This window comes from Electrona antarctica (genome assembly GCF_951216825.1).
Source record: "Electrona antarctica genome assembly, chromosome: 13".
Taxonomy (NCBI): domain Eukaryota; kingdom Metazoa; phylum Chordata; class Actinopteri; order Myctophiformes; family Myctophidae; genus Electrona; species Electrona antarctica.
The window spans coordinates 9,466,922-9,488,749 of record NC_136794.1 but is presented as its reverse complement, the minus strand read 5'-3'; the positions used below and the strand labels follow the sequence as shown (position 1 = coordinate 9,488,749).

The 21,828-nt window shown below is 45.0% G+C and overlaps 1 protein-coding gene across 19 annotated transcripts in view; it reads right to left on the bottom strand.

Moving 5' to 3' along the window:
• Window positions 1-21,828, bottom strand: part of mycbp2 (MYC binding protein 2) — a 104,672-nt gene that overhangs the window by 60,775 nt on the left and 22,069 nt on the right. For 13 of the 19 annotated variants that reach the window (XM_079518776.1, XM_079518789.1, XM_079518788.1 and 10 more), the window contains exons 6-22: window positions 21,300-21,542; window positions 20,653-20,724; window positions 20,058-20,154; window positions 19,845-19,918; window positions 16,098-16,236; window positions 15,760-15,836; window positions 12,464-12,668; window positions 10,576-10,740; window positions 8,218-8,376; window positions 7,539-7,743; window positions 6,913-7,058; window positions 5,867-5,977; window positions 5,322-5,426; window positions 2,366-2,485; window positions 2,047-2,128; window positions 1,449-1,566; window positions 533-891 (exon numbers count right to left, since the gene is read on the bottom strand). In XM_079518776.1, the coding sequence (XP_079374902.1) occupies window positions 533-891; window positions 1,449-1,566; window positions 2,047-2,128; window positions 2,366-2,485; window positions 5,322-5,426; window positions 5,867-5,977; window positions 6,913-7,058; window positions 7,539-7,743; window positions 8,218-8,376; window positions 10,576-10,740; window positions 12,464-12,668; window positions 15,760-15,836; window positions 16,098-16,236; window positions 19,845-19,918; window positions 20,058-20,154; window positions 20,653-20,724; window positions 21,300-21,542 (2,477 nt within the window). The remainder of the gene's footprint in view (window positions 1-532; window positions 892-1,448; window positions 1,567-2,046; window positions 2,129-2,365; window positions 2,486-5,321; window positions 5,427-5,866; window positions 5,978-6,912; window positions 7,059-7,538; window positions 7,744-8,217; window positions 8,377-10,575; window positions 10,741-12,463; window positions 12,669-15,759; window positions 15,837-16,097; window positions 16,237-19,844; window positions 19,919-20,057; window positions 20,155-20,652; window positions 20,725-21,299; window positions 21,543-21,828) is intronic. The other 6 variants (XM_079518791.1, XM_079518784.1, XM_079518785.1 and 3 more) reach the window with 3 other exon arrangements.

Genomic DNA, 21,828 nt, shown 5'->3' with positions numbered 1-21,828 from the left:
CCGATTATGTTCGTACACAACCCTTGTTATAGCTTGAAACCCGGGGATTATCAAAGACCTGGTGAAATGAAAAAATACGGGCATTTCATTTTGAAGTTTCACTCTGAAAAGGAAAGCCGTGTGTTTTTGAACTAATCAGAACGTCGCATCCCTCCAGGCTATGGGACGTAGCTCCCATAGTGTTTGTTTACAAAGTGACAGAGAGACGGGCATGAATTAAGATTCATTTATATGCATGTGAGCCTCTGCACGTCATCACGCGGCACGTTTTCGTTCAAAGGAAGTCATTAAAATTGTCTTTTTATGGACTTTTGATATAAAAAAAACCCACGGATATGGTCTGAAAGTGTGAAAAATGTATTTTTCATTTCACTAGGTCTTTAAGCCATTCATCCATGTCGATGAATCTATCCTTTGATAAATCCTTACAGTATTAGGTGACATACCTCCATATTACATCATAGACGGGGTCGAGACACAGTGACATACCTCCATATTACATCATAGACGGGGTCGAGACACAGTGACATACCTCCATATTACATCATACACGGGGTCGAGACACAGGCCAAAGCCCTGCAGATCCTCCTGCTCAGAATCATTGAAAGTGCGGCAGCTCCCGTCCATCTTGTTGATGAGCAAGCATTTGAAGGGAGGGGGCTCGGAGACCGAGGTGGGCACCAGGCCTATGATGTGTTTACTGGCAAAGATCTCCGACGTGGCGAGGACGTGCGAGTTTATGAGGGCCTCGTCGATCCTCAGGAAGGTCTGGTCTCCGCTGGCGCCAATCCAGGTGGCCTTTCGGCCATATTTGGCACCGATGTTGGGCATCGGGGAGGGCTTGGCATTCCAGTAGGGCATGTCTAGGATGGGTCGGCCCAGCTGTCCTTTCTGCAACACCAAACAGATGGCATTCAGCAAACAGACCACACTCTGTGGCCAATCAATCACCATTGCGGAGGCTAATTACACGGATATGGATCTAATAGAAATCTAGGAAAAACTTGCAGCACAACACCATTGTAAAAACGCATATGAAAATGCCAGTGAACCAAATATAAATGAATGGATTGATTTAATCTATAGTATATTTATTATGGAGAGAATTACATTCAGCTTTAGAGGTCAAGTTGAAGTCTTCACAGATAACTGGTTTAGATGGATTACTCATGTTTCTACCATAAGACCTGATTTTGTATAAATTCAGTTAAACCTGTTTAACCTGTATATGCACCTGTTTGAGGTACTTATGTATTATGATCATCAATAGAGAAGAGAGGCAGATATCTCCCCTTGTGTGTATTGTACGTATATTGTCTTGTTTTGTTTTGTTTTGGGTTGTATGTATTGTCAATTGTCAGTCGTTTCGTTTATGTTTGATTAAAATTAAATAAAACGTAAATTGAAAAAAAGAAGAAAATGCCAGTGAAAACACTCATAGTTCCTACCGAGAAGCTGCCGAAGGTGAAGACCTGTCCATCCATGAGGAGCACAGCCGTGTGGTTACTGCCAGCAGTTACCTGGACACTGGGGCCCGGGAGGGCCTGCACCAAAGTGGGAGAACCCCTACATCCAGAAAGCAGCGATTCAGGCATGGTTTGGGTAGGCAGGCATACATCTGGTATAGGGGTGTGTGTGTGGGCTTGCAACCATACATATACTGTACATGTACAGGCATACAGTATGCATGTACAGTTGGGTGCCACCGATATTGTCCCTTATCATTTGACACATTTAGGCCTGACCTCAAAATTTTAAAAAAAATCCTTCTAAATCCTCCAGTTTTCTGAAATAAATATTTTCACCATTTTTCAAAAATAGCAGACCTACAAGCTCGTAGCGCGCCACTCGGTGGCGCGCTATGAGCTTGTAGATCTGCTATTTTTCAATAGCTAAATTATAACAATGTTTAAAACACCAAAAGGGGTTCCCGCCCAAAATGGGTTAACTGTCCTTTTGCGCAGATCACGCAAACCTCAGCAAAAAGAAAAGGACAATATCGATGGCCTCCAACTGTAGTTTCATGCATACAAGCAGGCTACTTACCTGGAGTTGACGTCTCCATGTCCAAGCTGTCCATGTTGGCCATAGCCAAATGTGTAGACGTCACCGTTCTCCATCAGTACCACTAAAGGAGGCAGGAAGTAACATTTTTTTTTTTTTAATGGAAAATGTTTTGGTCATTTATAATTCCCTTTACAGTAAAGCCAATAACTCTGATTTTGTTTCTTTTCTTTGAAAAGAATCGCTGAGGCGATAAGGCTAATGCATGTTAAGTGGTCCCGTCCTATACTTAAACACCACAGTGGAAGTACATAAAAAAATGCCTAACATCAAGTGGCTCTTTGAAGGAGGTCAACCTTACCGGAGTGGTGGAAACCGCAGCTGACCTGCACGGCCCGCATCTCGCAGTCAAATCTCACGGCCCCCGGAGGATAGGTGGTGATTTTGCTGGCATCCTTTTCTCCTCGCTCGCTGCTGCCGTCTACAAGGCAAACATTCAGTCAGAACAGCGGGCGGAGGAGGAGGGATGGGAGAGACAGTAAAACAGATGAAAGAGAAGAGCAGCAAGATAAAGCTGCAACTTCAGAGCCCCAGAGGTGGATGTCTCTGTACAGTCCTGGTGGGTGGGTGGGTGGGGTGGGGGGGTTGGGGGGGGGAGCTGGAAGGAGTAGAATCAACAAAAGAACAGGAGGAACACGGGAGGGCATGCCAAAAAAGACAGGGAGGGAAAGCAAAACGTCTAAAACAGAAAGGCTTTTGGCAACCAGCACCGTGTCACCCGTGTGTTAAAAAGTATTGAGCACAAAAATACTTTCTTCAATAGCTAGTAGCTACATTTGTTGATTTTTTTTTAAAAAAACTGATTTTTACTGTGTTGAATCTGGTTAGGTGCAATTTCACATGAGGGATGAGTAACAATGAGGAGAGAGGGAGTCTGGTTGGACCCAAGCCCTGTTTCAGAGGTCATGATGGTGGCAGAGCATGACGAGAGTGGAGGTAGAGGCAGGCCCATGCGTTGCTACTCGTACAGCGTCTATGAACACCCGTTTGGGCCATGGACCAGCTCACATACAGCGGTGACTTTACTCACACAGCCCTGTAGGATTAACCCATTTAGGCCTGAGATCAGATTCTAAAAAAGGTCTTCTACATCCTGACAGTTTTCTGAAAAAGCTATGTTTCTATGTCAGTCGTTCTTCGATTTTTCAAAAATAGCAGATCTACAATCTCATATGAGCTTGTAGATCTGCTATTTTTCAATAGCTAAAGCATAACATAATGCTAACACCAAAAGGGGTTCCCGTCCAACATGGGTTAAGGCTTGATGAGTTGATATACTCATCACTGGTTTTTATCTTTTTGTATTGTCTTGGGGTTATGTGCTATGTGTGGTTTTTGATGTGGGTGTTTGAACAGACTGTGAAGACAAAATATCCTTCGGGGACAATAAAGATTATTATTATTTAAATATGTATTAGATCATACGATGAGGAAATGTTGCCGTTCTGTTTATCCGTTTTGTTTTTTTCGTTTATCGCTTTGAAAATGTTGTACTGTATCTCGACGACACTGCAAATGAGGGTAACCTCAATGTTTCTCGAGAATAAACAAAGGTTTGAATGAAATGAATCGCACTACTTATGGTTCAATTACCGTGAGTTGACCCTTTATTCATAAAAGCATAGAACGATTTAAGGCCCCATTTACACTGGCAGACAAATCTAGCCTGAATCAGATCTGTGCCACATCAAGATTGAAATCCGATTGGTTTAAATGGTCACATGACTCATTTAACCCATTGGACGGGAACACCTTTTGGTGTTTTAAGCATTATGTTATACTTTAGCTTGTAGATCTGCTATTTATTTATTTTTATCGTTAAAATGTGCCTCAAATCTTTGAATATATATTCTTTTGGAGCGAACGTGTTTAACTCAAATCTTTGCTTCTGGGGGGTTACCTGGAAAAACATATTTTCAGATGGGGGTCGGCGGCATATTACATATAATCTTTGGGGTCCTTGACATGAAATATTGAGAACCACTGATATAGAAACATAAGCGGTTTGTTTGCTGGTCCGTGGCCCAAGAATCTGCAGAGGAGGGCTGAAGATCCAGCTCGTGGACATGATCTCGATCAGTACTAGTGAACCGCCTTTAACTGACAAACTGTGGGCACTCTTGACTTTTCCTTGGTGACGTTGCAGTGGGGAATACCAGTGTATCACTATGCGGCCTAGCGGCAGGGTGGGAGGAAGTGGAACACCTGTTCCTGTTGCTCCATAGTGTGGTAGCACCACAGTGAACATGGCCTTTTCAACGGCATCATTTCAGATAAGATTGATAATTTTTCTCCTTTACGTGTAATACTTCACTCTCATATAGAATCATAATTTAGCAAAGCAGTACAGCATCAATCCCTAAAGTGACAATAGGAAGGAAACTGCTGCAGCTCTTACATATCCCATTGTTTCCAGATATAACTGTTACACAATGGGGAAAAAAGGCTAATGTCTATTTATACTATATTTTCTGGAAGTGTCTTCAAATGAGTCGTGTTCGATTAATTCCTCACATCCTTAAAAATAGCTCAAACTACACTCCTGTCAGATGTGTCCCATTGTCATTTACCAAAAGCCTGTTCTCCCCCAGTAGTGCACAATGATGTATCTTCTTTTAATCCTGCAGAGCAGACCAGAAAAGTGAGAAATCATTTGCTTACTGGTCGTGTTAGACTGAAATATTGATTTCTATTTTTCCTCCCCCTCCATTTTCTCCCCAGCTTAGTTGTTGCCAATTGCCCCCTCTGTACTGCCGTCCCTGGCACTGCCAACCCCCCACTGTTGGGTCTGGGAAGCATGTAGACTACCATGTATCTCCTCCGATAAACATGGAGTCACCACCAGTCACCTTTTCACCAACAACGAGGAGTTTCACCGGGAGAGATTATGTGGAGAATGTCATGCTAGACTGTATGTCTTTTCAATTGAAATTTAATTTTCAATCCAGCATACTAAACAAGTAGCATTCAAATGCACGACAATGTAAAGACATCCCTCCCGTCGAAGAGATCTTAACCCTGGGCCTGTAGACTACTCCTATTTCCCCATCCCTCTGCATTGGTCCAGAGTGAGTCTATCCTGCCTACAGACTACACTGTTCTTTACCATAAGATGTGGTAAAGACAGCATAAGCTTCTTGTCTCCAGAGAGTGAGAGAGGAGGTGGGCGGGACAGCCACATTTGGGAGGTGAGTCAGAGGGGTGGGGAGAGGTGTCTTTGCACCCGTTGCGTTAGATAGTGAAGACCATGATAGTACCTTTGTGCTTGTCCCGTTTATGCCTTAGGGCCTGAAGGGGTCTTATTCTGGCTAGGGCCTGCTCACGCTGGTTCATAAATATGGGGCCGGGGAAAACAAGGGGGCCTGGGGGAGAAAGAAACCTTCACATGCATGCACAAGGCTCACAAATGGGAGAGAACACAATGTCAATACTACACAACACAACATTACACGCGCACACACTGCAAAATTATGGGAAAAAAACACAAAGCAAGAGGGAAGTCACCAAGGCAATAACATCCAAACTCAAGGCAGCACCCGAGGGTGGAGATTTATCACATGCTAACTGGAGAACACATGGCGTTTTCGTTTTGTAGTCTCATCCTTTTGTTGCTTACTATTTCCCTTCCCCCCTCGCTGTCCCAAAATTCTCCTTGAGGGTATACGTCTCGCTTCTACCAAGTATCCACATTCTCTTCTATCATAGCAAAAAACACCAACACAGGGCACATATCCAGTGCTCAACATTTCCCCTCACTGCTCTGTTCCTCTCGTTGCGTCTCTCTCTCTCTCTCTCCCCGTACCTCGGCCCTCCTCCAGCCTGTGCCGACGGTTGATCCTCTGTCGCTTCTCCTCCTGCCGGATCTGGATGTGCTCTTCGATGTTCACTCCTGGAGGGGGAGGGACAGGGACAGCTGAAACACAAAGGGCCCCAAGGTAGAGGGAGAGGCAACCCCAGACAAGGATGCGGCAAAGAGAAGAGACGGGAGGTAGGGGGGGCAAGAGCGGAATAGGACAAGACACACACACAAATGAATGATGGGCAGACATGATGAGGAGGAGCGATGAGTCCATGACTCTGCACAACATGACGACGAGGAAACCCAAGCATGAGGAAGTGCACCATGTGTACAAATACTGAATCAAGCAAAAATGTGAAAATGTGCTGTGACGGCACAAGTGGCATGCTTGCATGGAGCAGAAAAATACAGCCAGTTTGCGAATCACTGGTTTAGGGAGAGCCAAGACAAAATAGGTAAACTTTTAACTAGAAAAAGTGCTCCTCGGAGCACAGGTCAGGTAGGTTATTGTGGGCCAACAATGTTCGGAATTCAGTCATTATAGAGGTGAGTGGAATCTGTAGTTACAGGATTAATGTTGATGAAGTTATTGTGAAAATATGTTAATTTGTGGGAGTGTAGAATTCGCAGTGTAGAACAGTTCTACACAAATTCACTGCCACCCGTCTTTTATTTTGAATACCCCGTAATTCATCGCGGATGAACCGGAAGTAGTTATCGGCAGAAGCGTTATTATTGTAACCGCGAGGTAGTGCCGAATAGTTACTGATAATTGGCCGGAGATTAGCTGTTCATAGACGGACACACGGTCGGACAGGGGGAAAACGGACGGACGGACAGGGGGAAAAAAAACTGTCTCGGCCACGCCTCCGGCCTGGCAGAGAGCAATTAGGTTTATACTTTATCTGGCCCAGTGTTTTCAGCAACAACAACAAAAACGCAGCAGTGCAAGTGAGTGAAGATGCCAGAAGTAATGGAGGCAAGATATCAGCCTAAAACATTGGGGGGGAAGACAAGGTCTTGCAAGGAAGTGAACAGCATGATAATACCTAGCAGCAGGTCCAATGGAATCATCTCTTTGACAGCATCAAAGATGCCCCTCTGTCTGGCCTCTTGGCCATCCAGCTCCCTTGCACAGGCCTTGCAACAGCCACACGCCGAGCAGCCCGACTCCCCGGACCCACAGCCACAGATGCTGGTAGAGGATGAGATAAGTAATACCAGTGATTGCGAACTCAGTGAGCACTAACTATGAGACCTAGCAGAACATGTCTGTCTGTGTGTGTGTGTGTGTGTGTGTGTGTCACGCTGTAACACCACCCGCCCGCCACCAGAGGGCGTAGCTGTATCACACACAAAACACACACACACACACACACACACACTCACACACAAAAACTTAACTTAAAAAAAAAACTTAAAAAGAAAAAAACTTTAAAAAAAAACTTTAAAAGAAAAAGTTTTAAAAAAACTTAAAGAAAACTTTTTAAAAAAAGAACACACATGCACACACACATACACACTAAAAAAAAACGTAACTTAATTGTTGTTATTGCAATTTACGAGCTGCGTTCGCTTCCCGCGTTTGCGCGTCTTACTTGTGATGTGCAACACGGGACACACAAAAACGGACAAGAAAATAGCGTACGATAGTTGTGCACAACTCGGGACTTACCCCCCTGGCACTCTGTCCGGTCGGCCGCTGCTGACACAGCTGGCCCCGTAACCGGTGCAGTCGCCGCATACGGTGCACACCATGCACTGGTCCAGCTTCCACTTGTGCATCCCGGGCTGGCACATCATGCTCTTCTCCTCCTTCTCCTCCAGCTCGTCCTCCAGGTCCTCGTCCATGGCCGTGGCCATGCTCTCCACGCCGAACGCTGAGAGGCAACGTGAAAAGAACACAACGAAGAAGACAAGACAGGGGAACCGTTAGGAGTCATAGGGCCGATACTCCTATTTTACCGCTGTAGTGCCGAAATGATTTTGGCTCGTCGGACATTTTCAGTAGCACCGAAGAGCCGACTTTAGGACGGTACCCGCCCCCCCGAAACTCAAATGACGTCACATTGTAGGCTCTACAGAGCCGAACCGACTTTTATTCGGCTCTAAAATAGGAGTATGAATCGCGTCTTAGGACTGCACACCAAGCCCATGTCCAGGTCAGGATTGGACATTACGTTTAGGCTTTAACTGCCAAAACATTGACCCTTAAGATGTTTCCTTGTGACAATATAAAGAAAAGCTGCTTAAATATGCAGCTTTTTTCTGTGTGAGTGTGCGTGTGTGTGTGTGTGTGAGAGAGAGTGAGAGAGAGAGATAATAGATACAGTTAAAAATAGATATTCTCTTACCTTTCCCTGCCTGGCTCATGGCGCCAGTGTCTCTGCCACACTGTCCCTTGTTGTTGACCCCAAACGTCCACACCTCCCCGCTCTTCGTCAGGACACAGGTGTGAGCCTTCCCCATGGCCACCTGCATTACAAAGTGACCTTTCAGGTCTGTCACCTGGCCTGTAGAGGGCAGAGGGTAGGTTGCACTTTAACTGTCATCGTCATGAATTAATGAACCAGAAATGTATCTACAAAAATGTAAAATATATTAAAAGAAGTAGATTAGAAATAATATTACACTGTATAGAGTATAATCACACCCGTGTGAACTGAGTGGTGTAAGGTCTTATATAGACTGATCAGCTGTGGTCTGACGTAATGTCTGACGTAATGAAATCACACCCGTGTGAACTGGGTGACCATAGCAACCATGCTCATTTTTTGGTACGAACAGACAGACAGACAAACAGACAGACACGTAAACTAACAAAGCCAGTTGTAGGAGTGGTTTACACCACTCAAAAATACTTAAAGGTATATTCAGTGATTTGACTTAATTCAAATATCACTTATTTTTTCTTTTTTTCTGGATAATCCTCCCTACTATAGAGTGTGCTGACCATATAAGGAGTTCCTCCCTGTCCCCAGTGAGCCCCTGGGGTAAAAAAACCCTAGTTTCAGTTTTGGTGGCGGGTGGCAAAACCTTCATCCAATCAGGATGAGTGGGGCCTTCCTCCAATCATGATCGAGTAGGGGCGGGCCTTGGTGAACATGCTGTTGGCCTGTTGCACTTCCCCTCACTGTAGAGCGTGCATGTGCACATTTTGTTACCGGGGCGGACTGGGTGGTTTTCCAAATCACCAAAATCACTGAATGCTCCTTTAACTGCCAAAACAAATCACACCCGTGTGAAGTGAGGGGCACTAATATATTAAAGTCTAACTCATGTTGATTAGGTGATGTAATGGTGATGTAAAACAAACGGTGCATTAAATGCCATTAACAATAAAGAGACAATATGACATAATGAGGCACATTAGGACGTACATTTTCCCTTCATTAAACCCGTTTATAGGAGGGGCTGGCGCCCCTCAAAAATGTCTCTTCTTACCAACATTAATGGCAGTTTTTGTGATACCTATATATATATATATATATATATATATGTGTGGTTTACTCGAGATTTTTTCAGGCCGACACCTTCAATTCATTCTTTCTCTCCCATGTCCATATATACGTACCCCCCAGCTACGGGACGTTATTTGCTAGGTCTGTGTATATGTATGTATATATATATATATATATATATATATATATATATATATATATATATATATATATATATAATGGTTGAGCCCCACGGCAGCTTTTAACATGGATCCGGTTGATAGGCAACGCCTCCGACCCTCCGTCACCACCAGCTATGGGACTATAAATCTGATGTCCGTTTACCTCGGATACAAGCAGGATTTTCAAATCTCCATAAGTCTGAATCCAGGAGCGATGTCCTTGGTGGCTCTTCAGCCATTCAAAGTTTGGATGTCATTTGTGACTTTGTACCGCGTCGCTCCCGACATGTTTCTGGCGAGAGGTAAACAGTGTGTGCGCTAATGCTAATGCTAATGCTAATGATAGCAAAGTGTGTGTATTGAGTGTGTGTATGGGACTGTGGGGGGAGGGACACAACTCCTCTTAACCCATTCAGGCCTGACGTCGAAATTTAAAAAAAAAAAGTTTTCTAAATCATGACAATTTTCGGAAAGATTTGAGGCACATTTTAACGATTTTTCAAAAATAGCAGATCTACAAGCTCATAGCGCGCCACCGAGTGGCGCGCTATGAGCTTGTAGGTCTGCTATTTTTTTTTCAATAGCTAAATTATAACATAATGTTTAAAACGCTAACGTGACATGGATGCGTTCCAGGTCTCAATGGATTAAAGTGAACGCTGATGGTGGTTAACTACATTTATGCTAACAGCTAGCGGCACAGAAAGAATTAATCCGCCATACTGAAATTATGTCACGTGCGTGTTCGCGTGTGCACCACCCAGCTGATTAACACACCTGTGTAGCACAGCAGTCTTTCTTTCAACCTCTTTAACACAGACACACTGCACTGTTCCAGTGTGTATCCCAACATTGTATAGTTTCATAATTTAAGCATCAATTATAAACAATTGAAGTGGGCATTAAGAGCTTGAAATAGGCCCTGGTCTAGTCTACTCACAGGTGCTGTCACTGTAGATGTAGGAATAGGCCCTGGTCTAGTCTACTCACAGGTGCTGTCACTGTAGATGTAGGAATAGGCCCTGGTCTAGTCTACTCACAGGTGCTGTCACTGTAGATGTAGGAATAGGCCCTGGTCTAGTCTACTCACAGGTGCTGTCACTGTAGATGGCATCTTTGCCAAACATGTAGAGCTCTCCGTCCTTGGTGACAATACTGCTGCTGCCATTGTTGCAGGCTGTGTACACGGCAGTTTTGGTTTCCAGCTTGATCATCTTCTTAGGCTTGTAGGGCTTTGGCTGTCGGCGACTCTTGGCTGAAAGAAGAAGAAGAATGGAGACACTGAGAATGAGAATATATTACGGAATGAGCCTTCGATTTCCCCTTTTTTTTCCTTTGTTTTTCTCTTTTATATTTTCTCCTCAATGCATTCGTTTAGAACAGGGGTTCTCAACGTTTTTGGCCGGGGACCCCCGAAAATGCTTTGGCAACGTCTCGGGACCCTGCCCCGCCCCCTCCCGACCCCCAATATAAATTGACTGCTACAATAACCTTAAACCATTTTGGGCGGGAACCCCTTTTGGTGTTTTAAGCATTGTTATAATTTAGCTATTTAAAAATAGCAGATCTACAAGCTCATAGCGCGCCACCGAGTGGCGCGCTACGAGCTTGTAGGTCTGCTATTTTTGAAAAATCGTGAAAAAAAAATCAAAAAAAAAAATCATTTTTTTCTTTTTTTTTTTGAAAATAATTTGGGGACCCCCTAAAATAATTTGGCGACCCCCCGAGGGGTCGCGACCCACGGGTTGAGAACCCCTGGTTTAGACCATGTGTCCCTACATTTCCTGTGATACACAGCCAGCCACTTGTTTTCACCCGACACTGAGGAGTTTCACCAGGAGGGCGTAACGCATACAGAGGAACACGCTATCCCTCCCATTTACGGTTCTGGGTGCAGTACGTTGTTCAGACTAGTCATTGGTCCGACAAATGACAACCCACCTCATCTCCTAACCCAGGGGTTCTCAACCCGTGGGTCGCGACCCCTCGGGGGGTCGCCAAATTATTTTAGGGGGTCCCCAAATTATTTTCAAAAAAAAAAAAAAATGATTTTTAAAAAAATATATTTTCACGATTTTTCTAAAATAGCAGACCTACAAGCTCGTAGCGCGCCACTCGGTGGCGCGCTATGAGCTTGTAGATCTGCTATTTTTCAATAGCTAAATTATAACAATGCTTAAAACACCAAAAGGGGTTCCCGCCCAAAATGGTTTAAGGTTATTGTAGCAGTCAATTTATATTGGGGGTCGGGAGGGGGCGGGGCGGGGGTCCCGAGACGTTGCCAAAGCATTTTCGGGGGTCCCCGGACAAAAACGTTGAGAACCCCTGTCCTAACCTAACCATAACCGCAAGCACGGGAGCAGGCGCTCATGTCGGACTAATGCCATCTGAATTACATGCGGTCCCCACGGTTCTGGCTGAACAAGGTGTTGCTAGTGCAGAGACAGAACTACGCCGCTGCTGGCTATCCCACCCGTAAACATGGCCAGTTGTGTTTCTGGCCGAACCGGAGGCACCTCAGAGGAATTTAACATGTCTCCACAGTCCACGGTGATGGGTAGGAACCTCGGTACCCAAGCTTTTATTTTTGGCTAGTAGGAACTTGGCAGCCATAGCTGAATGGAAATGTGTTGAGGTGTCCCCGAGTACTTAACCCCTATATAATAATAATATAGGGGTCAAGCATATTGTTATGCTTGACCCATGCTTGCCAGTTACTATACTAGCGCAATTATTTTGTCTAATATACGCATAAGGGCCACCAAAAAAAGTCTAAAAATGAACGTTTTTAGCGGCCTAGGCTTAGATTAGACGTTGACACAACGTTATTTCAACGTCTATACTGTATATAGACAAAAAATCAACTAAGCTTAGACTGCTAAAAAAACTTAAATTTTTAGACCAATTATAAGTATAACCCATTTTCAGACGTCTAATAGACGACTATTGCTCAGTGGGAGATGTCGTGTTGGTCTTACTGGATTCTCCATCCTCTCCCTTGCTGGCGGAGCCTGTGAAGAACACGCTGCCGTCTTCGGCCACCAGCAGGGCGTGGGAGCCGTCGTGGCCCACAGAGAACTGGGTGATCTTGGGGGACTTGGTGACGGGCAGCTCTACCCATTTACCGGCCGACGGGCCTCCCTGCTTTATGCCCAGGCTCTGGTACTTCCCAGTGTAGTATATCTGGGAGAGGAGAACGGAGAAACATGGAAAGAAAAAAAACAGGGGTTAGGCGCTAAGTGAAAACCACAGAGAAGAAGCTCACGCAATACCTTCCTTTGCTGTGGCTGTTATTGATAACTGGGAGGTATAAGCTCGCAAAGAAAGAACACTTGATACACTTTATTAGCCCCGAGTGACAAATAGGCAAAAATACAAAGTGTAAAGAGAGGGTAAACAGCCGACACTAGCTCTCCCTGCCTGGCAGCTCCCAGTAAAGTGATGCATCTAGCAACCTGCAGCTACACAGGGCCTAATTCAGAACGGCAGAGCCTCTGTAGTCAAGGGACCACTGAGAAGGAGAACAAATGCGACGGCACAATCATCATTACCTCGACAATATACTGCCCTCAGCGCACAAACGCACTGTGTGTCATTAGAACTATGCATTGGAATAGTGCAGCAGGGGCACTCGGTGATGATGCATATCTCTAGGGTTGATGGCGGTACCGTATTACTGCTCTGAGTCTGAACAGTCCAACATTCTGTCGCACAGAATTAAATAATCCCTGATGACACGGTGTAATGGTGATGACAGAGGATTAGAGCCCATAAAACGGTGGAGTGAATCGCAGGCTTTTGACTCCTGCCATTAGCCCTCAGTCTCCCAGGCATGGTTTGTCACTACTAGAGACTACTAAAGTCTCTAGTCCAGGTGACTGAAGAGTGAACTTTATGCCGAGGCACAGGTCACTCACTACTCCTATTTTTACTTTGTCGGGCCAGTCTGGCGAGGGTAATCTACCGATAAGGCCTGCTGTGAGATTAGGGCCTCAGCGCACGTATGTTTATGTTGCATTGTACAGCGGGGTTAACTGGCCTGTGGCTCCTATCTGCTAAGGATGCACAGGGCACCACACCCACTTACCAGCACCACATCAGCAGCAAACAGACAAACAGCACACCCTAACTCGCACACCCCAACCACCTACAGATAGCATGCCTTTCGTGCTAATGCGTATGCCAAAATTATTGCTCAACAACAGACTGATTTGACATATTACAAAGAACCCACAGTGAAACACATAGTTGGAGTATTGTACACAGGAAACCCCCATGCCCTAGCCTTATGTACACAAACACACATTATGTAATTCCTCTGCCATAACACCCGCACATTCCTACAGCAATGTCTTCACGAAAGCCCCGAGTTCAGTGACGGAACAAAGCAAAGCCACTCCCCGGGTGGCAGCAGGGCGCCTGATTGGGACCCCACCCAACACCTCTCAACTATTACACATAGCCAGCCAGTCAGGAAAATAACTATACCGTCATGGTATGCCTCGTGGTGCTAGGCAAGGCTACATAATAAAGTAAAGCTTGAAGTCAAATGTGTTTTTATTAGAAAGTACCTCGCTTCACAACAAACATGACCACCACAACTGCTGGGCTTACAAGCATTTGAGTTCAGCACCATGGACAGCGAACATGATATTTTGGAGAACCCACTTCGACTAATAAGCAACACTGTCTGTAGCTAAATTATAAATAGTTAGAAGGAATTACAGATTCAGTTTCGCACAGGCTACTACGACTACTCAACGAGCCTTGGCGCTCAGCTAACTCATCCATTACTGTATGTGTTGTATAGGAGATGAAAGTAGTTGAGGGGTATGATGGTAATGCATTAACGTATTTAGGCCTGACGTCGAAATTTTAAAAATGGTGCCGCGCTATGAGCTTGTAGATCTGCTATTTTTCAATAGCTAAAGTGTATAATAATGCTTAAAACACCAAAAGGGGTTCCCACCCGAAATGAGTTAAATGGGCCCGCTGCCCGCAGTTCAACATGCCAAGAGGTGGGGCCCGCAAAGTGCGCTCAAGTCCTAACAAACTAAAGGTCTGTGTGATGCGACGGCCAGGCCCCTGGAGGCCCAGGCCGCATTACGGCTGCACCCACAGTGTGTACGTGTGTGCATCAATTTAACAAAAGGTGCAGACGATCAGAAATCAGCAGAGAGTGATCGACGTTTGCGCTACTCTATGCCGAATTGAAGTGGACTCGGTCCCAGACTTTCTTTTTTCTCCCTTGAAATAAAAACGTCTGGGTTTCCGAGGCTAGTGTTGCATAGCCCATAGCTGCTGCTTAGCTCAACGGATGGAATAATCGAATCACTTCCACTTTTTTAAGCAAAGAAGTCTCTTCATGAGCTCCGTGTACGCTCGCAGCCCCTGGCCAGAGGGGAGCAGCCCATTGTGGAGCAGGAGCATAGTACCAATCAGCAGTCTGACCAAAACCGAACAAGTACTTATCTCTTGCACCGGGAGTTCTCAGGTATGTTCAAATCAAAACCAAAATGTTTAATTAAGTACCCACATACAATTTTGATTCAATTATATATGATTTCCTTTATACTAAGTAATTAATATTTTAATAGAAGATCAGGCCAACGTGCTCAAAACATGCCAGACATAGATGCAGGGCTGATATGGGTGGGGGGGGGGGGGGGTAAACGGACAGACAGAGTATTAACTACACCTTGCACCGGCTTATCTCAGTCCTGAGTTGTAAACGTGCCTGTATTAAAAATCACATGCATTTAAGCCTGCTCACTTAACCACAAAAAAAAATCACATTATTACACATTAAGTTAATGATGTAATTTAAAGACAATTTAGCCTGTAAGAGGGTCGACCACAACAAGGAGTTTTTAATCCTTTGCTGGGTATATTTTTGTATATCTTGCTCCTGGGAGAGAAAATAAATAAGTCAGTGCTGTTAACTGTAAGCAGGTGTTGTGAAATCAGAGAATGGTAATTATGACAGATAGACTTTAGTTTAGCGGTACAAGGCAGCAGGGGAGTAGAAAAACTATCAAGTGAAAGCCTTTTTTTCCCACAGGTGCACCCTCTAAAGCAATAGCCCTGTCATTAGTGAGACCAAAGCACTGAAAGCACAGCTGCTTAGAGCCACGAAAAATGAAGGACATGCAGATTGAAGAAATCAAAAGCAGGTGCTTGCAATAGCAAATGTTTGCGCCGATGCACGCAGCCCCATTGTCATATTTTTCTGCCTGAAAATGTACACACAACAGCAGCAGAGGCTTTGACTCACCTTTCCAGAAGCAGTTTTCATCAAAGCGAACTCCCTCCCGGCTCCAAGCAGCGCTGCTTCTTCGTCAAACCCTGTGCCTAAGAGAGTGACACAGTTTAGAACCACTAGCATACACACACACACATACAGGCATGGCATAAGACATGTTCTATACGAGTTATAAACCCATATGCTATGCGACACAACTTTAAATCGTTATTGGCGGTTTACAACTACTTGAAGCACACGGTTATGCAGCCATGGGTATGAACATCAGCTCACACATGCACAATCGAATAGCAAATTAGAGTCTCGTGACCTCAGAATGACAGCCAAAAACAAAGCAATGCGTGACATACTAATAATGTGCAAATCCTTCTCCAGGTCGAACAGAGAGATGCCACAAGCGTGCAGACATTTCCTTGCCAGCTTCAGCTGCAGTTCCTGCTGCAGGGCCGGGTCCGAGCTTGTAGCGTAGATCCGCACCACAAATCCGTCCTGAGGGCAACGAGGACAACAGGACTCATTTAGTTCCACAACAATATATTGTTGCTACAATGTCTGAGGAGCCAAACCAAATCATGTAGCTGTACAGTATATCGTTGTCGGGGGAAAACCCTGTATGTCCAAAACCGTTCGTATTTTATATTAAAATCGGAATCGGATCCACAAGCTCACAATGTGGCAATGCGTTGTGTGAGTTTGTAGATCGGCTATTTTCACTACGACACATTAATTTACATAAGTAAAAGGGATAACAAATAAAATGTTGAATCTTGAAACATTGACTCAACACATCTTCATACTTTTATAGTCAAAGAGAAACTTTGATATGGAATCGAGTAAAAACCTAACCTCGAACTCAACTGCCTGAATGTGGTGGGTTAAAATGCGCTAAGAGCTTGTTTGATTGTCCCGGATGGTTAGCTCAACCATCTGGGCCGCGGGTTCGACTCCCGAGCCCGACGGCCTTTGCCGCGTGTCACTCCCCATCTCTCTCCCCCTTTCCTGTCCGACTACTGTTTCCTATCAATAAAGGCTTAAAAAAGCCCCAAAAAACTAATCTTTAAAAAAAAAGAGCTTGTTTGATTTGCCTCAGGGAGACAGCTTGGACTTTAAATGGTAAGATCTCTTACATTGGCCCGGACGGTTAGCTCAACCGTCTGGGCGCCTAGGCTGCCAAACCAGCCAGACGGCGTGCCGCAGGGTCGACTCCCGAGCCCGACGGCCTTTGCCGCATGTCACTCCCCATGTCTCTACCCCTTTCCTGTCTGACTACTATTCCCTATCAATAAAGGCATAAAAAGCCCCAAAAATCAATTGAATCAGACTGTAAACCTTCAGCTAGCTGCTAGACTATAGATCACAGCTGAACTGTGTGTGTGCGTGAGGTGCGTATGTGCGTGTGAGAGAGATCATTACATGGGCCACGCCCAAAGTTATAGCACATTGTCATTCTCCCTATGGACTACAATGCCACACGCACACATCTAATGTGCTAGACCTAGTCTGTGGTGAGGATTAGAGATGCGGGATTCAATAGCACGAGGCTCTGGGAAAAGGATTACACCATGGGGTTGTGGTGGGGTTGTGGTGGGGTCTATTCACTGGTGACGTGGCTGGATCTACTCTGGGACTACGAACAGAAAGATGGGCTGGGTCTACCAATTACTCGAGCACAACCAATGCGGCAAGTATTTTTCTTAATGAACGGCAATTAAAGATATGTATGGGGGGGCAATATCTCACAACGGGTAAGGGCTAGTCTGATATAATTAAATCACTTGAATAAATAAAACATTTTACTTTAGTTATATAATGAGCAAGCAAACAAGTGTTAAATACACACACAAACTTAATTAAAATGTATTATGTAATTTACTTAATACAATGCGAATACAAATCTAATTTTGTCCAATCTGTATGTGGTGTAACTTATACAATATTAACTCCCTGCTTTTATATTGAGACATTTAGTGTCTAGGTTTGACACCACATTTGACACTATCCCGTTACTGGTTTGACACAATTCAAATTATCCCCATAGCAATTTCAAAAATGTAAAACATGCTCACAACTCTTGCCAATACCTTGGACATGAAACCAGTCAAATAATAGTTGATATATCAGCCAAACAGATATATCCACCAGGCACTACTTTTTGCTGAAGTCAATGTTCCTTTTTGTACTGCAGGCTCATACATACTTTATTTATATATATATATATATATATATATATATATATATATATATTTATTTTTAATATATATATATATAATATATAAGTGCACTGCATTAGAGTGCATATCGGAATTGTTGCCATATCCCTTGAACTGTGGTAGCTCGGTATATTGACTGGACATGAACTGACGCAGCACTGCACAGCCCATGACAGCCAAGCAGGGGATGTGCTTTTGGCAGGCTGCTGGGGAGGGGGCGTGGCTGATACAGGAAGATTTATAGCAGAGAGTTCAGGTTTTGCAAGCGGCATAACGAGGGGAAAGGGAAGAGGAGGTAGAAGGGGGAACAGTAGAGAGGTGGATGAGGGCATGAAGGCTAGTAAAGCAGCGTCGAGGGCTCAGCCACTCTCATGGGATCATGATTACACGTTTCCTCTGTTGCACTTTGACTATACTGTAGCGCAGAAAGAACGCGTTCTTCCCTTTCTTTTCTTATCAGCTTGGCTTGCCTTGGATCTATTCCCATTCCCTCTCCTCTCTTTCCCTTGACCTCATATCGTTTACCTACATCACCCATTCTTCCCGGCATTTTTTGTCTTTTTATCCTCTCACATCATCCTCTCTTTCACCTCTGCAGGAGCCGGTCTGTGTGTGATGTGATGGGTGCACTGGCTGGCTGCACAAACCAATACGTGCTGCCGCTGGGTTGCCGAGGAGTTTAGCCCACTTTCTATCTCTCTCTCTGTCTCTCTCTCTGCATCCAGCTCCCTCATTCAGCCCAGGGGCTGCTACCCGGGAGGAAGACTGGCTGCGGCGGTAGATGTATGAATTTCACATCCCTCCCTTCCCCCCACTACTACTTATGCAGATATCTTGCATGCAAGATTAAGCCTCTGGAGAACAGCCACATGCGGTTCCACCCCCCTACACTCACGCCCTTACATCGCCACTCCCACCCACCCACACACAGCCTCAGACGCACTCCTCTACCCTTTCTGTGGCACAGCTGGCGTTCGCTCGAGGGGGTCCCTCCTCTGCAAGAGTGAGGCTCAGCCGTCATGGGCAGAGAGAGAGAGTGGCGGTGACATGCGTCAGCAGGCATGATCAGGAGGAGCGACTGGTTATGAAACGTGAAGCGTGAAAAGTTTAAAGTCTCTAAATAGTCTTACGAGATCATGAAACCCCAACAAGCCTCTGCATCTCATCTGTCCTCCTCCGTTCTCAGTAAAAAACAAAGCACCATCACAGAGATCACTGCCAGGCTTGGCTGCAGTGGCGCACACACACACAGAGATACGTGTCACGTGAACAGCGTTTCCATCTCCAGAGATTTTGTAGCCACCCCGAGCAGCACCAGGCATAATAATACAATCAGTCCTCCTCCCATGATGTCTGCTGCGGCAGACGGAGGCTAGCGTGACAATGCCTGGATTCTTAATAGATTCAATAATACAGGATGACCGGGGAGGAGAGGGGAGGAGAGGGGGGGGGGGGGGTCGTCGCTGGAGCTCTGGGGATGTATTCATTCAAATTAAGATGGCCCTGCCTAAGCCTCTTTTCTTATTTAACCCATTCAGGCCTGACGTCGAAATTAAAAAAAAAAGTTTTCTAAATCATGACAATTTTCGGAAAGATTTGAGGCACATTTTAACGATTTTTCAAAAATAGCAGACCTACAAGTTCATAGCGCGCCACTCGGTGGCGCGCTATGAGCTTGTAGATCTGCTATTTTTCAATAGCTAAATTATAACAATGTTTAAAACACCAAAACGGGTTCCCGCCCCAAAATGGGTTAATAGTTAATGTGGTTAAACGCTAACGTGACATGGATGCGTTCCAGGTCTCAATGGATTAAGGAGCCAGGCTAAAGGCGATGACAGCAATTACGGGGACAATGGTTGAATTGGGGAGAGCATGTTAACGTACGTCTTTGCATGCGGCGATCTGGTTGATGTACTCTCCGTCGGTGAAGACAATGTTCTGTCCGTCCGCGTGTTGACCTGGCAAGGAGAGCAGGGACACAGTTGGCTTAAATTGCTTTAATATTCAAGGTGGGCTTGCAGTTATGCAAGGAGTTCGGCCTCTGCAGAGCTCGTCAAACCGCGGGCCTCTCCAGATGGTAGTTAAGTTTGGCTGTACCTGGCATGGTGACGGTCCCCTCATGCTCCAGGGTCTCCGGGTTGATCTTGACGGCTGACATACTATGATTACTTGCGTCCCGATACAACAGGTAGCCCTGAGGACGTGAGACAAGATGCAATGAAAATCCCCCAAATTAATAGGGATACATCAAATGTGCGTTTTTTTTTATTTACTGGGAGTGACAGTAGCTTGATAAACACTCCTCATCCTCTGAACATATTGGCTTTCATATACGCCCATTGGTCAATTTAGCCTGTGAGTTCTTCGGCCACGAGACTTTTAGCTTCTTTGAAAATAAAACACAATTTTTTTTAAGAGATACAGTGTGATGATTAAGCATGTGTCCTATTCTCCCAGAGGACATAGCTACAGTACTGTACATCCCAAGAACTATTGACCCAAGGCCTTGAGGCCCCCCAATTACCGGCCGAGTTTAGTGCCAAACTAGTTGAAATTAAATCAATGAAACGAGCAAATACCACAAAAAATTACAATTGAGATTAGATTACAATTTAAAATACAGGTTTAACAAACAGGTGTTGTGATTAAAGACAATGAAAATAAATGTAAAAACAAAGGCTAAAGACTGCACCTGAGCAAAGCCCAACCATGATCTCTTCTCCTTCCGATTCCTGATGCGAGACGTGGAGTTGTACACATGACCCTGTAGAACATGGATCTTATGTCAGCACACAACCGCAAACACAAACCCTAAATCAGAACTTGTAGAGGTACTTTTTGGGGGACTATTCTCTTGCAGGTAGGGATTAAAACAGTTTGGAAAGAAACAAGAGAAACAAAAGAGTCCACAGTTTTGATATTTGGCCGCTTATGGCAAATGTTGTGGAGACGCTGCAGAGGTCATCTCTTGAGCCATCTCTTGAACATGGTGGACCCTCTTGTAAACAAGTGTAATGCTTAATTGGGTCGTCCACTCACAGTTAACAGTCTTTGTATTGAGTTTGTGCTTGAAATGTACTGTAATTCTGCAAACTGTTAATACATATTTCAATCAATCAATCAAAAAAAGCCACCGACAGGGACACAACACTACAAAAATAAATCAGGCTTAAAAATAACAGCTATTCTTGGTAAACAAATCATTTGTGTCCACGTTATAAGCCCATTTTCAAGACTAAAGAGCACTGCTGGCACATGCATTTTCTGCGCTATAGGAAGACACACACCCACACCCACACGAACACACAAACACACACAAATAATGGCTATGGGCTGTACCCTGACGGTTCCGCTGTATCCAGAGCCCACTTTGTAGAGTCCGTCCTTGCACAGCAGGTAGAGGAACGAGCCGTCGGTCTGTAGCAGGCAGCGCTCGTCCTCGTCGATGGACACCTCCTTGAGGACCCACTTGTTCATCAGCGCCGCCCGCTTGATGCCGTTCCCGAACCAATCCTGGATCTGGATCTTGCCCACCAGCACGGCCTGGACGCTCCTCTGCAGCGCGTTCAGGATGGTGGGTACCTATAGGGGAGGAGAATTTAAGAGGCGGTTAGTGGAGGACGGAGCTTCTCCCTGATGTGCCACTGGTTCTGGGGTCACTTAGACTAAAAACGGGGTGCATACTTAGTTTAGACTATAGTCATTGGTTAGACATGGGTTAAGGTTAGGTTTAGGTGTGCTGCCACGTGGGAGGTTAGGTTTAGGGTGAGGGTTTAGATAGGTTGTAGTTGTAGGACTAATGACTGGTCTAACCAATGACTAGTCTAAACCAAAAACTGTCTAAACTAAGTACTGCACCCCTAAAAAC